Source organism: Schistocerca cancellata, chromosome 2 (assembly GCF_023864275.1).
Source record: "Schistocerca cancellata isolate TAMUIC-IGC-003103 chromosome 2, iqSchCanc2.1, whole genome shotgun sequence".
In the NCBI taxonomy this organism is placed as follows: Eukaryota; Metazoa; Arthropoda; class Insecta; order Orthoptera; family Acrididae; genus Schistocerca; species Schistocerca cancellata.
This window is the reverse complement of record NC_064627.1, coordinates 725,750,570-725,776,767: the sequence shown is the minus strand read 5'-3', so window position 1 is coordinate 725,776,767 and position 26,198 is coordinate 725,750,570. Positions and strand designations below refer to the sequence as shown.

The following is a 26,198-nucleotide window of genomic DNA, read 5'->3' as shown; positions in this document are numbered from 1 at the left end:
GTATCGACAGGTGGCCTTTTCGGATAAATCACGTTTTATGCTCCATCGGACACATAACCGTTGTGGTGCTTGGTCCTTCAACAATCGTCGTAAGGGTCCAGGCTGGAGAAGGGAGAATGTATTTGGTTGATCTCGTCGCGGTGGAAGACACAATGAATGAACAACAGTAGGCATGTGTACTTGAGGGCGATGCCCACCCCTACATGCTGTTGATTTTCTCCTCGCCACAGTGGCATCTACCAGCAGCGTACAACGTTTTATGTAAGTCTGCAGGTTTTCGTAGCCGTTGTCACTGAAGCTAAAATCTTCTGGGTTATTAGGCCGCGTCATGTTTCTTCTAAAATGTTCGACGTTTCGACCCCTCAGCTGCGATCTTCCTCAGGATCTGCTACAACACTGTCAGAGACGAGTGTCGCGTCCATTTATAAAGGGGGAATTTTCTGGTGTTCGTGCTGGAGAAGTGATAGTATTGGTTAAAATTCATATGGCTACCATTGGTGGGCCATAGTCATAGGCTAATACAGAAGAAGGGGCGTTAGTAGCTCATCTCCTGTGGATACCATTGGCGGTCATCTTCATTGGATAGAAAGGCACTATTCCACACTTTTGCTGGGGAAGTGTTATTGGTTGAAAAGCCTGCTACCGCTATTGGTTGGTCGTCATCAGTGGCTAGATTCGAAACGGACAGAGCAAGAGAGGGGGGATGTTTACCCAAAATATTATTGTCCGCCGAGGTGACTTGCAGCGCGTTGTTTATGCCGCCCACACACCACGGCCGCGTATTTACTTCCTTGATGGCGGGGAGCCACGATGCCGGAAGCCTATAGCCGTCCTCTCAATTGAAATTAGATGCATTCTTAGAAACGTCAACCGCTTCTCGGACCTTTCTGCTATAAATGTTTGTTTCTTTCGCCAGTACACGTACGTAATTAAAATCGAGGTCAGAGCCACAGTTCTCGTGATGTTCCGCTACTGCTGATTTTGCACTTATTTTAGCCGCATGTGCCGTTCGTGTTCCTTAATGCGTTCTTTAACAGTTCTTCCTGTTTCGCCTACATACACTTTGCCGCATCCACATGATACTTGATAGACGCCCGCGTTGTGGAGGTAATCAGGTGCATCCGTTTTCCGTCGGAAAAAGTCTTTTATTTTGTTTTGACTAAAGAAAGATGTCTGAATATCATTTTTCTTTAAAATTCTGCTTATGCGGTCAGTGACCCCAGAAGCCAACGGTAACCTGACGGAGTGAGATGGCGGTTCCTCGTAATTCTTATTAGCGGTATAAATGTTCCACCTAAAAGGCCTGTCGATTGAATAACTATCATACCCATTTGCCTTCAATGTCCTCTTTAAAATTTCAACTCCGATTCTAAGTTGTCAACATCGCTGATACAGAAGTCACCTGAAGACAGAATGTTGAGTACTGCTTGCTTCTGGGCTGGGTGGCGGTGCGAAGTGGCATCTAAATACCTGTTTGTGTTAGTCGACTTTCTGTACACCAATACTATCACTTCTCCAGCACGAACGCCAGAAAATTCCCCCTTTATAAGTGGACGCGACCCTCGTCTCTGACAGTGTTCTAGCATTAGTGGACACCAAAAGAGCCTGACGAAGATCCCAGCAGAGAGGTCGAAACGTCGAACATTTTAGAAGAAACATGACGCGGCCTAATAACCCAGAAGATTTTAACTTCAGCGTACAACGTGTCACACAGCTCACAGTGCACGCCCGTGGTTCGAAGAGCGCCAGGATGAGCTTATCGTACTCCCCCAGCAACCCAGCCCTTCCCGATTTAAACCCAATCGAGAATCTGTGGGGCCACCTCGCTCGGCTGTTCGCGCCATGGATCCTCAGTCGAGGAACTTAGTGCAACTGGCCACGGGATTGGATTCGGCGTGGCTCCACAGTACTGTTAGTACCTGCCAGAGCCTCAGTGACTCTCTTCCTGCACATCCGCGCTGCGAAAGCTTATTATTCAGGCTTTTGGGTGGAGGTCATATTAATCTGACTGGACAGTGTATGTCACGAATGAGATCCGTCTCGACAAATGCGCGTTTTAGGACGCCACTTCCGAGATTCAGGGAGGGGCGACGGACACGGATCAAATCCGCGTGGCTACCTTTGGACGATGGCAGGCTGTTTTACACATCCGGCTGGGTTAATACTGGACGGTAAAGTTCCGCCTCATTTACGTGAATCGGAAACATTGCGAAGAACGTCTCACTCTTTCACGTTGGACAACAGTAGGTGCAAACAGATAAGATACAAAATTTCCGCCCTGAGGAAAGAGGAGGGGGGGGCGGGGGGGGGGGAGCTGTAAGCACCAGACTGAGAGGGGTGGCAGAGGCGCCTAAGTGCAAAATCTTTATAGACTACAGAGTGTATGATAACTAGAAGCGACAACTAACACGTGTGAAAGTATACGATAACAGAAAGAGAAGAACGTTCCAGTAAACATGGTGCCACTAACGAGTTTTCCTCGCACCCCCATCCCCACCCCCCGAACCCACCACAAACCGGTTAATATATCCTCCACTGCTAGTGCTCACATGCCGTCCGTGAGTGGCTATTGCACGTCGACGGCGAACATACGCAGTGGTCACGTTAATGTGACAGGATCATTTGCTTTAATGCAATATTACATCATTGTAAGATCAGGTTGCCCTCCATTCAGAGGTTGTTCTGTGGTTTTTCTGCGGTTGTTGCACGCAGCGACTGTTATTGACTTGTAAACTGTGAATGAAGCCCGACCAACAGGCATTACATGCATTGAGAATGGCTAGTTTCTAGCTGAAATCTAGATCTGCCAATAAAATTTCAAATAGGAACACTGATAGCTGAAATCTATTATTTACAAGTCATTGCAAGATATTTATTTAAACACACTCAGGATCGGATTTAAGCACTGGGTTAGTGCGCCCATGACCAACTACAATAAACGGTCAATTGTAGCTGGCATTGTCGGTATTTTATAAGATGACACGGCAGTACACGCACGAAGAAGAAAATCGCTTTTATCAGGTGGTTCCTCTGGACTCTACCCTATCCTGAGGCAACACTTCGCAAACAGGAAAGAATAGAAGCGGATTTATTCGTCGTTGCTATCATTCACCGCCTGTAACTAACGTTAAGGTTCATATTGTAAAGTGTAGCACATATATATCGTCAAGTATCGAAAATCCTTAAAAAATACTTTTTATGCTACAGTATTTTAAGATGATGGTGGTCGCAACAGTATGTGCCTCTTGCGTTTTAGGATACCAAAATTTGTGATAGACAATGGCAACTCGATGTTTGCCTTTGCAGATCGATTAGTGTGATCTTGGGATAGAGCAAGAAATGGTTCAAATGGCTCTGAGCACTATGGGAATTAACTGCTGTGGTCATCAGTCCCCTACAACTTAGAACTACTTAAACCTAACTAACCTAAGGACATCACACACATCGATGACCGAGGCAGGATTCGAACCTGCGACCGTAACCGTCGCGCGGTTCCGGACTGAAGTGCCTAGAACCGCTCGGCCACCGCGGCTGGCGTGGGATAGAGCAAAATTTATTGCTTTCTCACTGGTTGACGAATTAAAAAGGCCACTTCCGGAAGGTGAAAATGGCAAAGTCGATTGTTCTTAGGTTAGAAATCTAGAAAAATATTTGATCAGGTGAGCAACTGCAACTGAGGAACATTTTTGTAGAATAAAAATCCACTTCAGTTGATAGTAAGATTCTTAAATAATTCCACGACCGGTTTCGAGCCTTGAAGCCTCATCTTCAGGTAGCACCAAATAATTACGAAAACATCAATGTGTGGGGGTCGGACCAGAGTGTCATTGTGAATCACACCCGTGTCGAGCAAACGCATGGGAGCTTATGACTGGCAACCACAGAGCACGCCCGGACAGCACGACATGAAGATGACTGGCTATCCAGGCGTGCGCTGTGATTGCTGGTCCTACGCTCCCATGCGTTGGTTGTGCGTGGTTTGGATCCCAAACGACTGATTGGTTCGACCGCCAAACATTCATATTTTTGTAATTATTTGGTGCCACGTGAAAATGAAGCTCCGAGGTTCTAAACCGGTCGCGGAAAAAATTAAGAAAGTTAGTAGCAATTGAGATCAATAAAAACCGAGAAAAATACAGATGATCCTAAACGGCATAGCACCATACGAATTTTATAGATCTGACGCTAGTTGATCCCCTTTCCAACGCTCGTGGTCAACTGGAGAATTCAGGATGAATGTTGTGTTTTTGTAATGTTGCAGTAACCAACATGGGACTGCAGGCGTTGTGGCTGCTGGCGGCAGCGGTGGCGGGTCTGAGAATGGTGGCGGGTGTCGACCTGTTCTGCGACTGCGCACACCGCGGAGGCCCCACCGTGGCCCTGCACTGCGACGAAGCTCAGGTACGCGTACGATGCCTTTATGGCGCAGCATCACCCCTCGTAGCCTGGTGTGCTTCGTGATTAAGTCATGTCGTTCACAACTGCTTGGACCCTGTGCTTCCACATCTACATTACTTGTCTAAAAAGCTTGCTAATGGAAGAAGATATTTATTGCTCTCGTTTATATGATGGATATGACAGTTTAATATGTGACAAATGACTGAAAAGCCTGAAATGAACTGCAATCGCTGATGCTTTCGAATACTTTGTTCGTCTTTTTCCGCATTTTGTTAAAGGATAACTTGGTTATTCATATACAGTGGTTGGCAAATGCTAATACCATGTCGGACCTCGTTATGCCCGGCGTGTTGCAGCGAATCAACGTGGCACGGACTGAACAAGTCGATGGAACTACCCTGCAGAAATCATGAGCTCTATAAGTGTAAAAATGATGCTGTCCAGTATTTTGTGCACTAACTGACCGCTCGATAATGTCACATAAATTTTGGCAGGAATTCTTGTCCGACGATCTGGGTGGCCAATCCACTCCCAAAGATTGTTCAGAATGTTCCTCACACAAACCGAGGACCGTTAGGGCCCGGCGAAATGACACTTAATCATCCATAAAAATTTGATCGTTGTTTGGGTTCATGAAGTACATGCATGATTGCAAAAGGTCTCCAAGTAGCCGAACATAACCATTTCCCGTCAATAATCAGTTCAGTTGGACCAGAGGACCCTGTCCATTCCATGTAAACACAGTCCACACCATTATGAAGCCATAATCACCTTCACCGTGCCTTGCTGAAAACCTGGGCCCATGGTTTCTTGTGTTCTGCACCGCACTCGAATCCTACCATCAGCTCTCAACAGTATATCTGAATAGGACACAGTTTTCCAGTCGTCTAGAGAACAACCGATATGGTCACGAGGCAAGGACTGGCTCGGCAGGCGACATCGTGTTGTTAGGAAAGGCACTCACGTCGGCCGTCTGGTGCCATATTCCTTTAACACCTTAACCCCATATTCGCGACACTGTCGTAACGGATACGTTAGTGGTTCGTCCCACATTAATTTCTGCGGTTATTTCATGCAGTGCGGCTCGTCCGACAGCAGAGACAATTTTGCGTAATCGTCGCTGCTGTCGGTCGTTCAGTGAAGACCATTTGCCACTGCGTTGCCGGTGATGAGACGTAATGTCTGAAATCTGCTATTTTCGGCACATTCTCGACGCTGTCGATCTCGGAATACTGAATTCCCTAATGGTTTACGAAATGTCCCACACGTCTAGCTCCATTCTGCGTTCAGAGTCTCTGATTCCTGTAGTGCGGCCACAACCAAGTCTAAAACCTTTTCATATGAATCACCCGAGTACAAGAGATACGCGATATCTCACTAGCCCATGACTCAGTGTAATGAATACATCGATTTGTACTCTGTTCAGATTGTTTTTTCCTTACTATACGGATGATACGATGTGATTGTAATTTTATGGCAGGATAATTTTATTGGCTATACCTGGCCATGATACACAATACTTCCAGTTCTGAATGTGGGGTTCAGCATACCTGCATATTTTACTTATTTATCACTGCTTGTTTCTAAGTTTTTAATACGAGGGCAGTTCAATAAGTAATGCAACACATTTTTTTCTCGGCCAATTTTGGTTGAAAAAAACGGAAATTTCTTGTGGAATATTTTCAAACATTCCCGCTTCGTCTCGTATAGTTTCATTGACTTCCGACAGGTGGCAGCGCTGTACGGAGCTGTTAAAATGGCGTCTGTAACGGATGTGCGTTGCAAACAACGGGCAGTGATCGAGTTTCTTTTGGCGGAAAACCAGGGCATCTCAGATATTCATAGGCGCTTGCAGAATGTCTACGGCGATCTGGCAGTGGACAAAAGCACGGTGAGTCGTTGGGCAAAGCGTGTGTCATCATCGCCGCAAGGTCAGGCAAGACTGTCTGATCTCCCGCGTGCGGGCCGGCCGTGCACAGCTGTGACTCCTGCAATGGCGGAGCGTACGAACACACTCGTTCGAGATGATCGACGGATCACCATCAAACAACTCAGTGCTCAACTTGACATCTCTGTTGGTAGTGCTGTCACAATTGTTCACCAGCTGGGATATTCAAAGGTTTGTTCCCGCTGAGTCCCTCGTTGTCTAACCGAACACCATAAAGAGCAAAGGAGAACCATCTGTGCGGAATTGCTTGCTCGTCATGTGGCTGAGGGTGACAATTTCTTGTCAAAGATTGTTACAGGCGATGAAACATGGGTTCATCACTTCGAACCTGAAACAAAACGGCAATCAATGGAGTGGCGCCACACCCACTCCCCTACCAAGAAAAAGTTTAAAGCCATACCCTCAGCCGGTAAAGTCAGGGTTACAGTCTTCTGGGACGCTGAAGGGGTTATTCTGTTCGATGTCCTTCCCCATGGTCAAACGATCAACTCTGAAGTGTATTGTGCTACTCTTCAGAAATTGAAGAAACGACTTCAGCGTGTTCGTAGGCACAAAAATCTGAACGAACTTCTCCATTATGACAACGCAAGACCTCACACAAGTCTTCGCACCCGAGAGGAGCTCACAAAACTTCAGTGGACTGTTCTTCCTCATGCACCCTACAGCCCCGATCTCGCACCGTCGGATTTCCATATGTTTCCATATGTTTGGGAGGCACTACGCGGATGATGAAGAAGTTATTGATGCAGTACGACGTTGGCTCCGACATCGACCAGTGGAATTGTACCGTGCTGGCATACACGCCCTCATTTCAAGTGGCGTAAGGCCGTAGCATTGAATGGAGATTACGTTGAAAAATAGTGTTGTGTAGCTAAAAGATTGGGGAATAACCTGGTGTATTTCAATGCTGAATAAAACAACCCCTGTTTCAGAAAAAAAATGTGTTGCATTACTTATTGAACTGCCCTCGTATTTTATCTACATAATGTCCGTCAGTTTACGAGATAACATTTGATACATCCCAACTTTTCTTATGTGTTAACATTTGTTTTTTCTTATTACTACTGTATATTCTTGGAAAAAAATCTGTTATCACTGCCTATATTGTAATTGTTTAAGTAACTGTTTTATGTCGTATTCCATCCTTATATCGTAATCATTAATGAAACTACGTGAAAATATTTCTGCATTTATACCTTGCACTTTGTTTTAATGTACGTTTCAATTAACTGTCCCTCCATGTCTTATAGTTTTAACAACTAACATCCTGCATGAGGTCTGTATATTTTGTTATATTTATTTGTTTTATGCCTGAAACCTGCTGTTCTTGGCACATTCTTGACACTGTGGATCTCGGAATACTGAATTCTCTAACGGTTTCCGAAATGTCCCACACGGCTACCTCCAACTACCATTCTGCGTTCAAAGTCTGTTGATTCCTGGTGTGCGGCCATAACTATAGTTCTTCCATGGCCTTAAAGTTCGTATACCACACAAACAATTTATGCATTTCATGCTTTCATAGGTTCTTTGATAGCTGTTGTTTGTATGGTTTCTAACCCCATCTGTTGACGATAGTTGCTTTCCTTACCACCACAGTTCTCGATGTACGGTCAGTTTGGCACCAGGCTCCACTTATACGAGAGCTATATTTATCTTATGTGCCCATTTTTGTGTGGTTTGTTTTTGTACTTCATTGTAATTATTGAAGGAAACTGCTGTCCGTTTACGCATTTATTTCCCCTGAGGCAGATTCTTACACCGTTTTTCTTTATTGTTACCATAGATATGTCTGATGATGATACATCGACACACATCGATAAATTAGTTTTGCCAAAGAACTTCCACATTTCATTCCCGCACATGGATTCCATATCAAAACATTATCTGTTAATCCGCCTCCATAGCTCCCTGATAACTGTAGAAGGAATTGTGAAATTCCCTGTATATAATGCGGCAATGAAACAGGCACAGAAACGTGCCTTAGACGACTGCATAATGTCCAAGTAACGAAAATTACCAACTGTGTAAATACCGGCCTTGACATCGTGCATTGTACCATTTTACATTACACTGAGGTAACAAACGTCATGAGGTAGCGATATGCACATTTACAGATGGCGATAGTGTCACGTTCACAAGGTATAAAAGGGCAGTGCTTTGGCGGAACTGTCCTTTGCAATCAGGTCATTCATGTGAAATGGTTTCCGATATGAGTATAATCCACGACGAAACAAATAGCCTTTTAACGCTTCCAATGTCAATAGCGTGTCAAGAATACCAAATTCCAGTCATTACCTCTCACCATCGACAACGTTGCGACTGACGGCCTTCACTTAACGACCTAAACCAGCGACGTTTGCTTAGAGTTGTCAGTGCTAACAGAAAACCAACACTGCGTGAAATGAGCACAGAAATCAATATTTGACGTATCCGCTACAACAGTGTGGCGAAATTTTGCGTTAATGGGCTTTGGCAGCAGACGATTGGCGCTGGTGCCTTTGCTAACAGCGCAACATCGTCTGCAGTACCTCTCCTGGGCTCGTGACCATATCGGTTGGTCGCTAGACAATGAGAAAACCGTAACTGGTCAGATGAGTCCCGATTTCGGTTAGTAAGGGCTGATGGTAGGGTTTAAGTATGACATGGAGCCCAGGAAGCCATGGACGCAAGTGGTCAGCAAGGCAGTGTACAAGGTGATGGTGGCTCGATAATGGTGTGGACTGCATTTGCATGGAATCATTGACTGAAAATGGTTATGTTCGGCTACTTGGAGACCATCTGAACCATTCATGGACTTCATCTTCCCAAACAACGATGTCATGTCATCGGGCCTAAGTTATTCGCGATTTGTTTGATGAACATTCTGTACAATTCGAGCAAATGATTTGCCTACTCTGATGGCCCCATATGAATCCCATCGAATATTTATGGGACGTAATAGAGAGGTCATTTCGTGCATAACATCCTGAACTGGCAACACTTTCGCAGATATGGACGGCCATAGAGGCAGCATGGCTCAGTCAGGGGACTAACTATTGGTGCGACTTGTCGAGCCCATTTCAGGTCGAGATGCTGCACTACGCTAGGCAAAAGGAGGTCCCTCATGGCTTTTGTCACTTCAATGTATTTACTTTCCTAATTGGAAGAACCATAGAAGAAGAAAGAAAATGGAATACACCCATCAAATAATTGTGGACGTAGGTTGCAATTGCTACTTTGAGATGAACATCTTAGTACAGGAGAGGAATTCGTTTTGACGAGCCGAATCAAACCAGTCAAAAGACTGATGAAACTCCCACTAGACACACTTTCCAAAAATAAGTGGTTACGTTCTTTGATAGCCAGCTATTTTATGTCTGGTTGGCAGCACCATCTGATACTGGCAGTTGCTATCCTTACCACTACCTTCTTCGGTGTCAGTCAGTTTGGCACCAGGCCTCGGATGTATGAGAGCAGTAGTTTCAGTACCTCATGTACCCACCTTTATGTCGTTTGTTTTTGTACTTCATTGTAATTATTGATGGAAACTGCTGTCCATAGCGCATATATTTTTCCTGAGGCACTTTCTTATACTGTTTTTCTTTTGTTTGTATCACAGCTGTCTGATGACAACGTATCGAAACATGTCAATATATTAATTTGCGACTAATATCTTCCACAATTCATAGTGTGCCTTTTCTGGATGGTCAGCTTCGTCAGAACCATTTTCCTGTCAAGTAGCGAGCACGATTTGGCTGATACGTTTGAGGAGGAAATAACTTTCAAATCTCCCGCTTCACAGCTCGCTCACGACGGAGACAACGTCCTCTGACCTGTATGCTCTACAGAAGCTCATGGCACTTGCAACATATCGAGTACTCGCCGTTGGTTTGTCTTCTGCATGATGAAGATGGACATTGACTCTTGTTCTCCAAGGACATCCCGCACTCCCGACATTGGAGAGAACGTCTTCAAAGTCAAGACTGTGGCATTTCCATGGAGCCGTGGAGCACCACAGTCAACCCTGCTAGTCGCCAACAGACCTGTTTCTCGCAGCCTTTATTGTAGTCGGACAGGTATGACATGTGTTGACAACATGTATCTCCTCAGTACCAAGTTGCGTATTCAGTTACATGAAGTCCGCAACGGCCCCTCCATCCGCCGTAGTGTCAACGCCTGCAACATGCCAGCAATTACTGCTCACTGTCCTTTCGGTGTGTCAAGTGTGGCAGCTTGTACGCGTCGGAGTGCTGCATACTCTCGGTTTCAGAAAAGCCCACATGTGCCCTCCACTAGGAGGCCTGTCACGATCCCCACCATCTGTCCTGGAAGGGGTGATCTATGCACCAGAAGGCTACGAAGTCTTCCCGCCCTCCAAAAAGGAAACCAAGGACCAATCGGTCACCCCCGCATCGCGGGACCGCACCAATTTCCCCGACGACCATTCCACCAGTGATGCTCAGCAACCTGACGCATCTGTGACACAGTTGTCCCCTGCGGCCCCATCACCTACGACCACATTCGTCTCCTCCTATTCATCCATCTTCTGTGACGAATACCAACGCCTACTAAACTGAAAGACTGCCTGCAGTCTACTCACGCTCACCTGTTGAAGTACTACAGCCATTCATTGCGGCACCTTCTCCACCAGTCACCACACCCACCCGTGCCCATTGCAGAGACGAGTAACACACCTGGGATACTCCCCCAGTGGAAGGCAGAAGCTTCTTTCCAGTATGACACGAGAGAAATCCTCCATGTCATCTCTCTGTTCACGATGCCCCACATCAGGGCTGTCTTCCATAAAATAGCTCAAAAGACCCATCGTCCTTGTTGATGGGCTCAGAGAGATTTTATGGTAATGACGAATCGCCCAATACACAACCATCAGCCCCTTTGGGATGTAGTTGTCTGTATTTTTCATGCTAATGGCATTAAACGTATGAAGACTGAACTGAACACCGTTCTTTAAGACCACCATATAATTTTACTTATCTCAGAAACCAATCCGAAACGCACCAACTATTTTTGTCTCCGCAACTTGGTCTGCTATCACACCGACTATCGCCAAGGTGAGGGACTGGCTGTGTTTCTACATAAGACATTCATCTATAATCACGAGGCTCTCTAACCACTAGAACATCTAGACGCTACGCGCTCACTCTTTCTACTCGTCTTGGTGCTATCACATTTGCTGAGGCGTATTTGAACCCTAACCTACCACTTCTTGAAGCGGACCTCGGAACCCTGACATCATTTGACAAATTTATTGTTGGATCAGATCTCAGTGCCAAGCATCTAGCTTGGTATTCTCACATTGCTAATCCAAAGGGCACACTACAGCTTGACCTGGAGGATCCTCTGACGCTGTCAGTAAGTTGTTCACACACTCCTACTCAAATAACAGTCCGCTCCAACTGGAGCTGGACGTTCTGGACGTGACCATTTTCAAGAACATTTTGGTGCAGTTTTCGTTGGAAACGCTTCACGAATTGGCCTCTGACCACGACCCATTTTCCGGCACCTTACCGACGCCACTCTGTCCGTTCTGCCTTGACCATCATGGATTGGGACAAATTTTCGAGGATCCTCAACAACACTTCGCAAAATCTTGACCTGACAATGCCTGCCAATCTCGTTGGTGCTGTTGATTACTTAACCACGAAAATCCAGCAAGATATTTACTTCCATTCTCCCAAGAGCTTTAACCCCGCTGGATGACTTGCCTCCCCTATAGCGTGAACTCAAAATCCAGAAACACCGTTACTGCAGGTGGAGGAAGCAGTTTCATGACCCTCAGGATAAGCATTGCATGAAGTGTCTCGAACTTTAATCCTGCCGCCGCTTCGTCAATTGAAAAACAGAACAATGGGAGGAGAAGAGGTCCACTTTCCTCTTCCAACATAAACCAGAATGGCCTGTTGCTTGAGCCCTACTGCGCTCTGCTGTGAAGACAACCATCCCTTCCACACAGTGGATGGCTTATGATGCATGTGGTAGAAATTCTGGCTGAAGTGTTTGAGGCCCAGAACTAATTGTTCATCCAGGACTTTAAGCCTGATGAACTCCAGGATGACCACGATATTCTGGTGGCCATTGGCGCTTTCAGACGATGACCACTTCCGAATAGCTCTCACCTTATGTCCATGACGGAAATCCAACGAATCCTCTGGCGAAAGTGTGGGCAGTCGGCACCAGGTTTGGATGGCACCTTAAACAAACACCTCCACTGACTATCATGAAAGCTACTGGGCTTATTTACCAGCATCCTGAACCACAGGTGGTCTCACAAGCAACCGACCTCCCCCCCCTCCACACACACACACACACACACACACACACACACACACACACACAGTGAAAGAAGGCCCTACCGATTACCATCCCCAAGCCCGCAAATGATCCTATGGTCCCTACTAATGACAGGCCCCTTAGCATTCTGAATACCATGGGAAAGGTTCTAGAATCTTTGATCCTCCACCACATTTCCCAACCTTTAGCGGTGGCTGGTACAATCTGTCTGGAACAGTTCTAATTCGCTTCTCACCTGTTGGCCGAACTCCAAGTTCTGAGATCACAGAACGTGTCAGCAAGGGCTTTAACTCCACCATGTCGACGCCAGCGGCTTTCCTTGACCTACAAAACGTGTACGACACGATTTGGCAGAACAGACGACCATCTCATACATCTATGTCAAATCGTTGATAATTTCCTCCACGATATACGTTACTTGATTACTCAGCAAGCAAAATGCTGAAGCTTACGTCGTACCTCTCAAGGCTCTGTGTTGTCTCCCATCTTCTTTATCATTTATGTTAATGATATGCCAGTCATCCCACACTGCCATCTGGCGCTCTATACGACGGGCCAGAACAAGGACCAGCCTTTTGGTCGTCTCCAGCGGCAGGTGGATCCCACAATGACCTGGTGTCGTTCAAACAAGAGTGCCCTCAATGCCGCCAAAACTGCAACAGTCTACTACACCAAACGGCGCCCAGTTCTCCTCCACAACAACACTATGGCAGGCGTCCAGGTCCCATGGTCCCATGATACCAAATATTTAGGTGTCCAGATGAATAAAACATGGAAAGTGAACCTAGAAACCAAGCTCCGATTGCACCATCTGGCTGTCCACCCTTCCCTCACCTATGGTTCCACTGCGTGGGCCACGATTAATGCCTCCCGGATGCAGACCCTCCAGCACCTGCAGAATAAGGTGCTTCGGTGGTGCCTGGATGCCCCTCCCATCACGAAGGTAGTTACTCTCCACGAGGAAATAAACGTAGTAACTCTGAAGACGCCCATTCGAGAGAAGGAGAGGCGTCCCTATGACAAAGTGGATGCCCTGCGCGACAAGATCACTGACTTACAGAACATTGGCACTACGACTCCCCGGCACTGGCATCCCCACCCAGTACCTCTCACCGTCCTTGAAGACTCAGATTCAGAACATGGCTAACGATAGTCCTGTTATGGCCACTAATAAAATGTCAGCCTTGATACGACCACTCAATGCGTGTCGACCATCATACGACCACCAGTATCAGTAACTACGTAGTTGTGATGCCTATTGCCTGCTAGCGTGAACTTCCACCATCGGAGGGTGAATGGGACTTCAGGTCTCACCTTACCCTTACACCAAGGCAGTAAGACAGATACCCACCAGTGACGCTGTACCTCAACCTACCACAAAAAAAAAGGTCTGACGATGATGTCCGTTTGCCAGGTGATGTGTCTTGAACTTGTATCGAAGTTCAGTTGAGAGGTTAATTGCTTATATTCACGAAGAGATGAGAAGAGTCAGCAGCTTTGTCGTATTACCTTAATCATTAAACGAAATCAAACAAATTAGTATTATACCATTTCAGTTGCTTGTGCAAAACAGTAAGACAGAAGCAGTTTCAATAGTAGCACTTTGGTGAACCACACATGAAATATACTTACTCTCCCATACTCCCATTTAGCAATGGCGAAAAGCATATTATGTCTTTTTCTCACAATAGTCAGGAAAGCAAAAGACTTAATTACGGAGAAACTTTTCCATTTTTTTAACGGAGAAAAGGTCTTGTAGCTTGTTTCTCATAATGTACACGACTTCGATAGTGATATACTGGGATAACATATCGTTAAACGAAAGTAACTAGTCCAATAACACCTTTTTAACATATCAGACTTTCTACTCTTTCAGCCAGTTGATTCGCCACTAACTGTCATACCATTAGCTCTGATCACCTACGAGTATCTCATCCGAACACTGAATTTTGTGATAGGGATTTACTTATTTATTAATCTTAACACAAGAGATCTGCATGCGCCGTAACTGCCACAAAATAGTTACACTGCTTCACGATATTAAAACGTCGCCGGCCGTTGGTGGCCGAGCGGTTCTAGGCGCTTCAGTCTGGAACCGCGCGGCCGCTACGGTCGCAGGTTCGAATCCTGCCTCGGGCATGGATGTGTGTGATGTCCTTAGGTTAGTTAGGTTTAAGTAGTTCAAAAATGGTTAAAATGGCTCTGAGCACTATGGGACTTAACTTCTGTGGTCATCAGTCCCCTAGAACTTAGAACTACTTAAACCTAACTAACCTAAGGATATCACACACATCCATGCCCGAGGCAGGATTCGAACCTGCGACCGTAGCAGTCCCTTAAGTAGTTCTAAGTTCTGATGACCTGAGATGTTAAGTCCCATAGTGCTCAGAGCCATTTGAACCATTTTTTTTATTAAAACGTCACTGGAAATACGGAACCACCCTGTTCATAACGGCTTATTCATTTACGGGTATACTTCATTTTTCCTATGACGGTCTCCTATTCATGAAGTGCGCTACTACTCGTACTACTGCGGCCCACAACCAGCCCTGTACTGGGCGATATATTTCTCTTACTTCGCCCGGCAAGGTCTTACCAGCTTTTTTTGAATCGTATCAAAATAAGTAAAAAGAGAGAGAGAGAGAGAGAGAGAGAGAGAGAGAGAGAGAGAGCGATCTCTTGCGCGCAAAGTCCTGTAAAGCGAAACACCTGAACGAATGCATTCTGTTTATTATTTTGTAACACTTATCTCGAAATAAAAGTACGCGTATCTATTGACAAGTGCACTTATGGACCTTTGAGAAGAACTCTCTTCGTAGATATCAACTATTCATTTTGAACCAAGAATTTTGATTTGTCCAGTAATGAAGACAAAGTGGGGGACGGGATGGGGGCTGGAAAACTGTTAAACCCGTCGCCCGGTGTGATTTATGTTTCCCGTGGCTCCCACAGCTTGCTTAGTTACCGTACGAGCAGAGTGGTCCTTGGGACAAAGTCAGTATCGAATCCCAGCCCCCGTCCCTCGTCTTTTTTGCTGTGCTTCATCTCTAATGACTTTGATGAGCACCATATTTTTCTCGGTTGTTATTTGGAGAACTAATTCGCCTATTTTTTGTGGCTAGTTATACAGAGAATTTTTTGCCCTGTAATTTTTTCTCATATAATCTACTCCTTTTACTGTTTTTCAGGCCGGGAACACCAGTGGGAACACCAGTGTGACGTGCCGGAAATGCAAGTAAATCTTTTAACTACTACTGTAAGGAAATGTAAGTTCTAAAATAGACAGTGGAACTGAGAGGGTTTTCTGCATAGCGTAACTAATGCTGTCACTAATTAAAAATCACTGCATACGTTTCACTGTTCAACTATTTTGGCTCAAGGTAAGTTCCGTATGAAAAACATTTAACTGTCGTAACGTTAACTTCAAAAATGCATTCTGCTGAAACCCTGATTCATTTGGACACAAGGTGAACTTCCGGTATGACACTTTGGTAGTCGTTGAAAATTGAGAAAAACAAATATTTTCGGAAAACAAAATCTAAGAAAAACAAAAATTATTCTACTGAAACTACAAAATGGCCATCTTACATACAGAACTTAACTCCTAGTGTGGGCCCTTCACCTCATCTCTTCATAAGACTCTGAGACAGTCCAGTTATTCGCTGCTAGTCCCCTTTGTCGCCACTGAGTGCTGCTTGTGACTTACAACGAAAGTTGCGATTTGTATAACGCCGGAATTAGTCACTAAACAAGCATTACTTTATGCAATGTGCGTGACTTCGTTAGCTAAAACAGGGGTTCCGAGCCCTACTTCTCGTCAGGCGACCTATCACGTTACACATCGCCTTACTGTGATGAGCTTAACCGCACGTCTGTTGCGTGAACATTGCGACGTTTGCCGGCCGTTGCCCATTCTTTACTCCTGGTACCTGTGTAGCATTTCGTGCCCAAATTTGTTTCACGTATATGGGTTGGACAAATCGAAGCACCACGAGAAATACGAGGGTTCAGTGAAAAGTAATGCATCCACCTTCGTAACTCTTCAACAGTTGGCAGCATTGGTACGAGGCAGGTACTGGCTTGTTCCGTAGCCTCTTCTCTACAGCTCCAGTTGGTGGGAAGCCTTAGCATTGAACGATTGTGTTGTTACTGTGTTAAGTATGTAACCCTGCGCAGACAGTCGGTCAATGCGATTTGCGATTTAAGCAACGTGCAGTCATTGAATTCTTGACAAGAGAAGGTGTTCAAAAATGGTTCAAATGGCTCTGAGCACTACGAGACTTAACATCTGTGGTCATCAGTCCCCTAGAACTTAGAACTACTTAAACCTTACTAAGGACATCACACACATCCATGCCCGAGGCAGGATTCGAACCTGCGACCGTAGCAGTCGCGCGGTTCCGGACTGAGCGCCTAGAACCGCAATGCCACCGCGGCCGGCAAGAGAAGGTGTCACCCCAAAGGAGATTAATGAGAGAATGAAAGCAGTTTATGGTGATTGTGTTAATGTGAGTACAGTATGTCGTTGGGAGAATAAGTTTAAAGATGTTGAGGCGGGAACATCTGACCTACGTGACAAACAAAGAATTGGACGTCCTTCGACAGCAACACCGAGTTTCACAAGCAAAATGTTGACAGATTGATTCAGAACAATCGTCGTATCACTCAGAGAGAAACTGCAAGCACAATCGGCATTTTACAAGAACGTGTGGGTCGCATTATTGCTTTACTAGGCTATCGGATGATCTGTGCGCAATGGCTACCCCAGATGCTGACTCCTGAAATGAAAGAACACAGACATGAAATTTGCCAGGAACTCGCGTTACGAGAATGAAGACGCACAGTACTCACATCAACACAATTACCATAAACTGCTTTCATTCTCTGATGAATCTCCTTTGATGTGACACCTTCTGCCGGTGGAAACCGGAAGGTGCGACATGTTGGATGGAGAAGAAGAATCCAGTGATGTTTTGTGAGCTCATCTCGGGTGTACAGACTTGCGTGAGGCCTTGCTCTGTCATGGAGTAGTTCGTTTGTATGAACGTGCTGAAGTAGTTTGTTGGGTTTCCTGAGGGTAGCACACCTACACTTCAGAGTAGATCGTTGCAACACGAGGAAGGACATCAAACACGATAATCCCCTAAGAGTCACAGAAGACCGTTGCCATAACTTCACCGGCTGGGGATGCAGCTTTCCTCAGAGGACAGGTGGCGCGGCGCCACTCCGTGGATAGAGGTTTTCTTTCCGGTTCGAGATGATGGACCCACGTTTCACCACCTGGGACAACGTTCGTCAGAAAAACTGTCACGATCAGCCTCGTAACGCGCAAGCAATTTCGCACAGGTGGTTCTTCTTTGTTCATTATGGTCTTTTGTTATGCGGCAAAAAACTCAGTGTGCACATGTGAGTATACTAACTGGTGGACGAGTGTGTTAGCACTACCAATCGAGACGTACAGCTGCGCAGCTAGGTGTTTGACTGTGATCCGTCGATCACCTCGAACGAGAGTGTCCGCACGTTCCTACTTTGCCAGGGTCACAGCTGTGTGCGGCCGGCCGACACGCAGGAGGTCGGATAGGTTTTGACAGACGCCTCGTCCAACGGCTCACCGCGCTTTTGTTCGCTGTCAGGTCTCCATAGACGTTCTACAAGCGTCTATGAATATCTACAGTGCTGTGTTGTTCCGCCAAAGTAAACTCAGTGACAGCTCTTTGTTTGCAACGCACCTCCACAAGAGACCACATTTTGAAAGCTACGAATAGCGCCGCACCTATTGAAACTTCACGAAAATGTAGGTGTTGAAGTGGAAACATTCTACAATGTCCCACAAGGAATTACGCATATTTTTAAGCCGAATAGGTCGAGGAAAAATGTGTGTTACGTTACTTGTTGAACGCCCCTTGTGCTTTTATTTGCTTATGTAAACCTTCCTCATGAACAGACGTTGCACGATCTATATCTTTGGTTTAGCTGTTTTTCTGAGGATTTTATTCTGCGGAAAGCCCAAAATTACTGTTACGTTGGATAAAACGTCCTTAATGCTCTATTGTCAGTCCTCTGTAGAGGGAGTACACAAATCCCAATGTTTTTGTCATTTTCGGAATGTATACTGGAAATCTTTCTTTGTTAGGGTATTCAGCAAACTCTGCTTTTCCACTTGAATCTCCTCCACTGTATCATACTTTCGCCTCTTCAACTTGACTTTCAACTCGTGAAACAGGATGGAGTCACACGGAATCAAATCTGGTGCGTACGGCGGGGAGAGGAACAATATTGTCGCCTAGTTTGTAGGGCCACACGTCTGAATGAAGTGGGGTCTGCGGTCGTGCATTGACGCGGTTGCGAATGTAGTCTCTCATACCGCACTGCGATGGACTTCATTTTCTCCTGAAGACGTCTTAGAGCGTCGCGATGGAATTCTTTATTTACTGTACTGTTTCACCTGGAGGGACGAACTGTGTATGAACAAGCTCGTCAGTCAACAAGGACTTAATGTTACTCTTAACATGTAGAGCTTACAATAGGTGATCTGAAGGAGGACTCTGCCATTACGACGACTGATGCTTAGTTTCAGGTTCATAACCTTAAACACAAATTTTGTTACAACTGAAACCTTGAAAGGAAGCTTCGATGGTCTTGGTGCAGTTGATTTTTCCCTGCAGACTTTCACGCGATGTTGTTTCAGATCGTTTTAAAGATGTCGTGGTACAAACTTCGTTGCAGTTATTTGCAGTTTCCTTTTCATAATGCATTCACGTGTGTGATAATGTATTCCGAAACAGTTTTAGTGCTCTTGGATGGATTGTTTACAATCTTGCACAATCCCTACTTACTGAACGTTTTCTTGTGGGTCGTCATCACCAGTCAATGTTCGCCCGTTTTTGAAACGCTTACACCAGTCATATGGGTGTCTTTGGCCTTAGGCGTCTCTCCGGAAGTTTGCATCAACATATGGTGATTTTCTGGAACGGTTTCGCTAAGTTTTAAACAAAACGTTATACAAATGCGCTGCTCTCTGAGTTCAGCCATCACAAAATTGCAAGCTGTCTTATCCACGACAGTGGAAATACGATCCCGAGCAACTAACCGAATCACTCGGCTCGTAGACGCTTGCCACAATGATTAAAGAAGGATGTGTGGGGAGATATCTAGCGGCATTACAGTGCATACGTAACGGTTTTCGCGCGAAATTCGGGAACTTTAAGATACCACCAAGTACACTTCTTTACCACACCCTGCCTCTGTTATTATTTCTTAATGCGCATCACATTCATCAACCCCTTTCGCGAAACGAATCCATCCCTTCGGCTACAAGATTAGGAGAGCATCTTCTGAGAATTGTAGCCCACCCGAATGGAGCCATTAATGATAAATTTATATCTTAAACTCATACGTAACAAAAATGCTGTATAATATTAAACTGTGTTACGACGACATACATGACGCCGACTTCCAGAGCATCTTTGTTGCCAAAAAGGTCAATTTCATTTCACTAGTAAATCGCAAAAAGTTGAGTTGGACGCTTATAGGAGTACTGCAAAAATGCTACGACTTCATTTTGTTGTATTAGGTTTCTCGTTTATTAATGAATTAGGTGATCCCATAAAATCATCGCAAATCGGCATTCATCTGGGATATATTTGGTTACGCTTCTCTATGCCGGTTGCCGTATAGTTCGGTTATATGAAAAAGAACACGCAATACCTGTGTACCACCCTTCTTATTTGTTCCTAGCAGTCTCAGTACTAACATTTTTTCTTCACACAGCTTGTGCAGCCACCCAAGCTGTAAATAAAATACTGAATTATTATACCTGATCGTAGAAAACCCTTTGTAGTTAGGGATGATTGGTAGAAATAGTCACACAAACGAATAGAATGCTTCTTCCATAAATGATTGTGAGTTCACTAGTGGTTATTTCATCATCAACTATTGACACATCAAGTCCTTGATAACTGTTCTTGAGTGAAACATAACCTCAGTTTTACAAACTCTTTTACAAACTACGGTGGATGTACGTAATTATACACGTTGTACTTTTATGCATTACAGAGTAAAACTTTAAATTATTCATAATACTCTTTAAGACACACCACGAAGAAATTATCCGAATGGCAGGGAAATCTATAGATGTGATATACAGGTACAGACAAATAAATAAGTAAATTTTCGCCGGCCGGAGTAGCCGAGCGGTTATAGGTGCTACGATCTGGAACCGCTCGATCGCTACGGTCGCAGGTTCGAATCCTGCCTCGGACATAGATGTGTGTGATGTCCTTAGGTTAGTTATGTTTAAGTAGTTCTAAGTTCTAGGTGACTGATGATCTCAGAAGTTAAGTCCCATAGTGCTCAGAGCCGTTTGAACCATTTCTGAACTAAATTTTCAGAAAAAAATGATGATCTATTCAATGGAAACCGTTTCACAAATTGAGAAATCCAATAACATGTTGGTCAATCTCTGGCCCTTATGCAAGCAGTTGTTCGACTTGTAATTACATAATTGTAATACGTATTTCCACTAGCCATTGTCATTTCAGTCGTTGCATCTCAGCTATCTATTTGTCATTCTATTTGTCGTTGTCCTCCTACTTGTCTACTTCGCTGTTTATGGATTTCACACACAGACACGCGCCAACCGACCCACCCATGCAAGAACCCACCTACCCCGCCCCCATTCTCCCATCCATCTACCTTCCCCTCCCCCCCCCCCCCCCTCACAAACAAGCAACATGTTTTTGTTCATGATCTCGCTCTATATCGATTTTACGCGGAACAGAATGTACACCTACTTACCAGTCGCGACTGATACGTGTGTCTGTCTCCCAACAACAGTTGCTGCGGCAACGGTGCCGGACGTGCCGCGAGGCTACAAGTTCGTCTCGGGCTACTCGGTGGTCAAGCTGTACCGCACTTTCAAGAACTGGTCGGCCGCCAAGGAGAGCTGCGAGGCCGATGGCTCGAGACTCGCCGTTCCACCGGACCGCTACGCTCTCGATGGGCTGAAGTCGGTGTTCAGCCAGGAGAAGGGCATCTGGTACGCTTTCCTCGGCTTCTCAGATGATAAACAGCAGGGTAGGTTCACTCTCATCGGCGAAATAATCTGTAGAACACTTAATGTATTCAGGTAGTTCTGGATATTTATGGTCTTTGAATGCCTATCAGTTCATGGCAGAATGGGACATTTATATGTGAATATACAACGGAAGACAATTAGTTGTAAATGGCTCTGACAACGCTTATCACAGGTTTTTCTTGAATGCTCTAATGCGTAACATGATAAGAGATGAGGGGATTGTTACACGGTGAATTTGTTAAACCACTCAACGGTGTGAGGAGTCGGTTCTCTTTCCCTAGTTGGATGACTGAGGCAGATTAGGAACACGCATGTCGCCAACGTGGTGTCCAGTTGAAATAATTTACATCCGGCCATTGAGCAACACGAAATTATTATTGTTACTACTTGATGTAGGGCAGAATTTAAAAGTGCTAGTAACTATCAGAAAGTGATCACAAGTTTTGACACTGCTGGTTGTGTTAAATGCTAGTAAGAAGACACACGCAAAAGTAAAAAGAGTAATTTAGTTAGCATTCTGTACTTCGTAGAAAATCTATAAAACTACATCAACTTTAAAATAGGATCCATCGTAAGTAACGCGCTAATTTCAATGTTTTACGAACTGAAGGAAATTGGTTATAAAACTTCTCCAGCTAATACACTTAGTGAATCCAGTTTTTCTTCCACATTATTCTCTTTTTTTCAGGGACGAGGAAAAAGTCACTGGAGGAGCGAAGGTCTAACTTGAGTTGGCTTGAGTAGGATAAAGAAAAAGTTACTGTCATTTCGTTTATGTTACATGCGATATGAATGCATTTTGTCTGTTCTTAAGGACATGTCCGAAAGAACATACACCACGTGTTCATATAATCTGAATGGCCTAGCTGGGTAATGGATCCACCTTCTTAAGTGCGGATGCATGACCTCGTGTGGGAATCTCAGAGAGCGGATCGACGTGCCGAGATATTGTGCGCAGCTGCAATACCGATGTGTCCCAGAGGGCCGATTGGTTAACGCACCTACCTAGTAAGCAGGAGATCCCGGGTTCTAATCCTGGACCAGTACGTATTTTCCTTCGTTGCCGCTGATTATGCGTAATGTCCCGATGCAGCTGACAGCAGTGATCCACTCCGTTTCCTTTCTTCGTCTCTCCACCTTCAATTTACAAATTTTGTTTATGACCAAACACTGTCCGACATCAGTACTGTGTTGTCGTGGTGAGAAGACAGTCCTTCGACTGCCTCATTATAGATTGTTTCTTTTTGCCTTCAGTCGTCTTAGAACCAGAAAATAGTATACATGGTTAGGAAATCAATTTCATGATGTTTCGGGACACTGACACTATGTTGGCGCGAGCAGTGCAACCTCCCACCGACATCTCTACACTACTGGCCATTGAAATTGCTACACCACTAAGATGACGTGCTACGGACGCGAATTTTAACCGACAGGAAGAAGATTCTGTGATATGCAAATGATTAGCTTTTCAGAGCATTCGCACAAGGTTGGCGCCGGTGGCGACACCTACAACCTCCTGACAGGAGGAAAGTTTCCAACCGATTTCTCATACACAAACAGCAGTTGACCGTCGTTGCCTGGTGAAATGTTGTTGTGATGCCTCGTGTAAGGAGGAGAAATGTGTACCATTGCGTTTTCGACTTTGATAAAGGTCGGATTGTAGCCTATCGCGATTGCGGTTTACCGTATCGCGACATTGCTGCTCGCGTTGGTCGAGATCCAGCGACTGTTAGCAGTATGCGAAATCGGTGGGTTCAGGAGGGTAATACGGAACGCCGTGCTGGATTCCAGCGGCCTCGCATCACTAGCACCCGAGATAATAGGCATCTTATCCGAATGGCTGTAACGGACCGTGCAGCCACGTCTCGATCCCTGAGTCAACAGATGGGGACGTTTGCAAGACAACAACCATCTGCACGAACAGTTCGACGACGTTTGCAGCAGCATGGACTATCAGCTCGGAGAACATGGCTGCGGTTACCCTTGACGCTGCATCCCAGACAGGAGCGCCTGCGATGGTGTACTCAACGACGAACCTGGATGCACGAGTGGCAAAACGTCATTTTTTCGGATGAATCCAGGTTCTGTTTATAGCATCATGATGGTCGCATACGTGTTTGGCGACATCGCGGTGAACGCACATTGGAAGCTTGTATTCGTCATCGCCATACTGGCGTATCAGCCGGCGTGACGGTATGAGGTGCCAGTGGTTACACGTCTCGGTCACCTCTTGTTTGCATTGACAGTACTTTGAACAGTGGACGCTACTTATCAGATGTGTTACGACCCGTGGCTCTACCGTTCATTCGATCCCTGCGAAACCCTACATTTCAGCAGAATAATGCACGACCGCATATTGCAGGTCCTGTACGGGCCTTTCTGGATACAGAAAATGTTCGACTGCTGCCCTGGCCAGCACATTTTCCAGATATCTCACCAACTGAAAACGTCTGGTCAATGGTGGCCGAGGAACTGGCTCGTCACAATACGCCAGTCACTACTCTTGATGAACTGTGTAACGTGTTGAAGCTGCATACGCCATCCAAGCTTTTCAAAGCCCTTATTACGGCCAGAGGTAGTTGTTCCGGGTACTTTTATCTTAGGATCTATGCACCCAAATTGCGTGAAAATGTAATCACATGTCAGTTCTGGTACGAGTATAATATATTTATCCAATGAATACTCGTTTATCATCTGCATTTCTTCTTGGTGTAGCAATTTTATTGGTCACTAATGTAATTTGTTGCGTGCTTGGCACAACCATCATGCGTGTGTATGCAGCATTAGTAAGTCGCAACCTTTTCTCTGTGGTCATATTATGTATTCACACATGTCTGCAGGTGCAAGGACTATATACCCCCTTTTACGATCGTTTCAGTTTCTGAAAGACCACCTTTCCATGCGGATACATGTTTAGCACGCACTTAAGCCCGCAGATTACTAATTTTTGGATTTGGTATTATGGGACGTTGAGTCCTATAAGTGTTTATATTTGGATTTTATTTACGGTGGTTGCGCTCTTTAATTAGGTGATCTGTCACTTTTTATGCAGGTCCTCCTCTGCAACAGGCTTTCCGGCAGACCAAGGAAGAGGGTCTCCTGTTATATGCCATGAACTTGCGATACACTATTTGAACCTAGTTCATCTTCTGTTATTCAACTTTTATGGACTCATATTTTAAATACGTAGATGGGGCTTTTTTCTTAAGAATGTTAGTAAAAGTTCTGTCCAACCTTTTAATGCTAACGATTTGGGTACAAGTTATTATTTATTTACAACACTGCAGATGCACCTTTTAGGAAATAAAATGTGATACGACTATAGTGGATCCTATCATAATGATAAATTCTTGATAGCCAATCCTCTTTGTATCTTGAATACAGACATATATTTTTTTGGTGGTTCATCCCTCTGTTTAATTTTTCGGCCATGATGATGAACCAGCTGGGCTAAACACCTGCTGCTCAAACGCCAGCCGCAGCTGTGTTGGGGGTTTCTGTTGACGTTATCGCGTTGTTATATCATATTAGCAAGTGAAAAATGGTCGAACGCATGAAGAAGAATTTCTGAAAAGAAACGAAGCAATATAGCTACCGCTCTCTACGGATGGTTGGTTAACAGATTCACAACAGGGTGCAGAAGAGACATCTACTGGGAAGGCCAATTACTACCATCACCCTGAATGCAGGGGAGAGATTCTCGTTACTTTTCTGTCACCACCTCCCTGACGTAAATTGTAATCGCCTTTAAAATGTCGCACTTTATAACACCGAAAGTATTAGTTATCCACAACAAGAGTAAATGTTGTAAGATATATAGAAGATATGAAAATGACACACTAGATAACAGTGGAGAAAGGGTAACTGAAATGTGAGACATTGTTCTTGAAGGTTTTAAATCGTTTCTTTACTCATAAGAATACCTACAAGTACACATGGGGGAGTCTTCTAAAAATACCAGGTCAGTAATATGCTATAGGGGAAAATGTTCTACCTAGCAACACTTCATGTGCGCCGATGCCTTTTTCTGTAATTACAGACATTACTCTCAAATAGTAAGGTTTTTCGTAATGTGAAATACTGTTCAATGATACCCACATGGCCATGTACGTACGAACAAATGTTGTATTCAAATTTAAAAGTGCTGCAACAGAGAAAATATTCTCAGTAATCCATTTAATAACCTATGTCTTAAATTTTTGTTCTGCTACATACGAACAATCAGTAAGTGAAGTCTAATTCAGAATCCTCAAAATAACTTTAATCAATAACACAGCACTTGATTGTGTACGACTCGTAATATTTACATACCGGTACGCCGCACAAGAACGAATCTCATCTCTTACAACACAAAAACAGTATCAAAGGCTGCAAACTGCTGTTTAAAGCACGTGTTCCTCCATTTGATTCTGAATTCGGTCACTAGACTAAAACACGGATCAAGAAACAACATGTGTTGCCAAGTACATTGTCTTCAAGGCA

The 26,198-nt window shown here is 44.8% G+C and overlaps 1 protein-coding gene across 1 annotated transcript in view; it reads left to right on the top strand.

Moving 5' to 3' along the window:
* Positions 1-26,198, top strand: part of LOC126148020 (uncharacterized) — a 72,095-nt gene that overhangs the window by 4,853 nt on the left and 41,044 nt on the right. The window contains exons 2-4 of the mRNA XM_049915728.1: positions 4,262-4,401; positions 15,829-15,871; positions 21,476-21,719. Of these exons, the coding sequence (XP_049771685.1) occupies positions 4,270-4,401; positions 15,829-15,871; positions 21,476-21,719 (419 nt within the window). The 5' untranslated portion in view covers positions 4,262-4,269. The remainder of the gene's footprint in view (positions 1-4,261; positions 4,402-15,828; positions 15,872-21,475; positions 21,720-26,198) is intronic.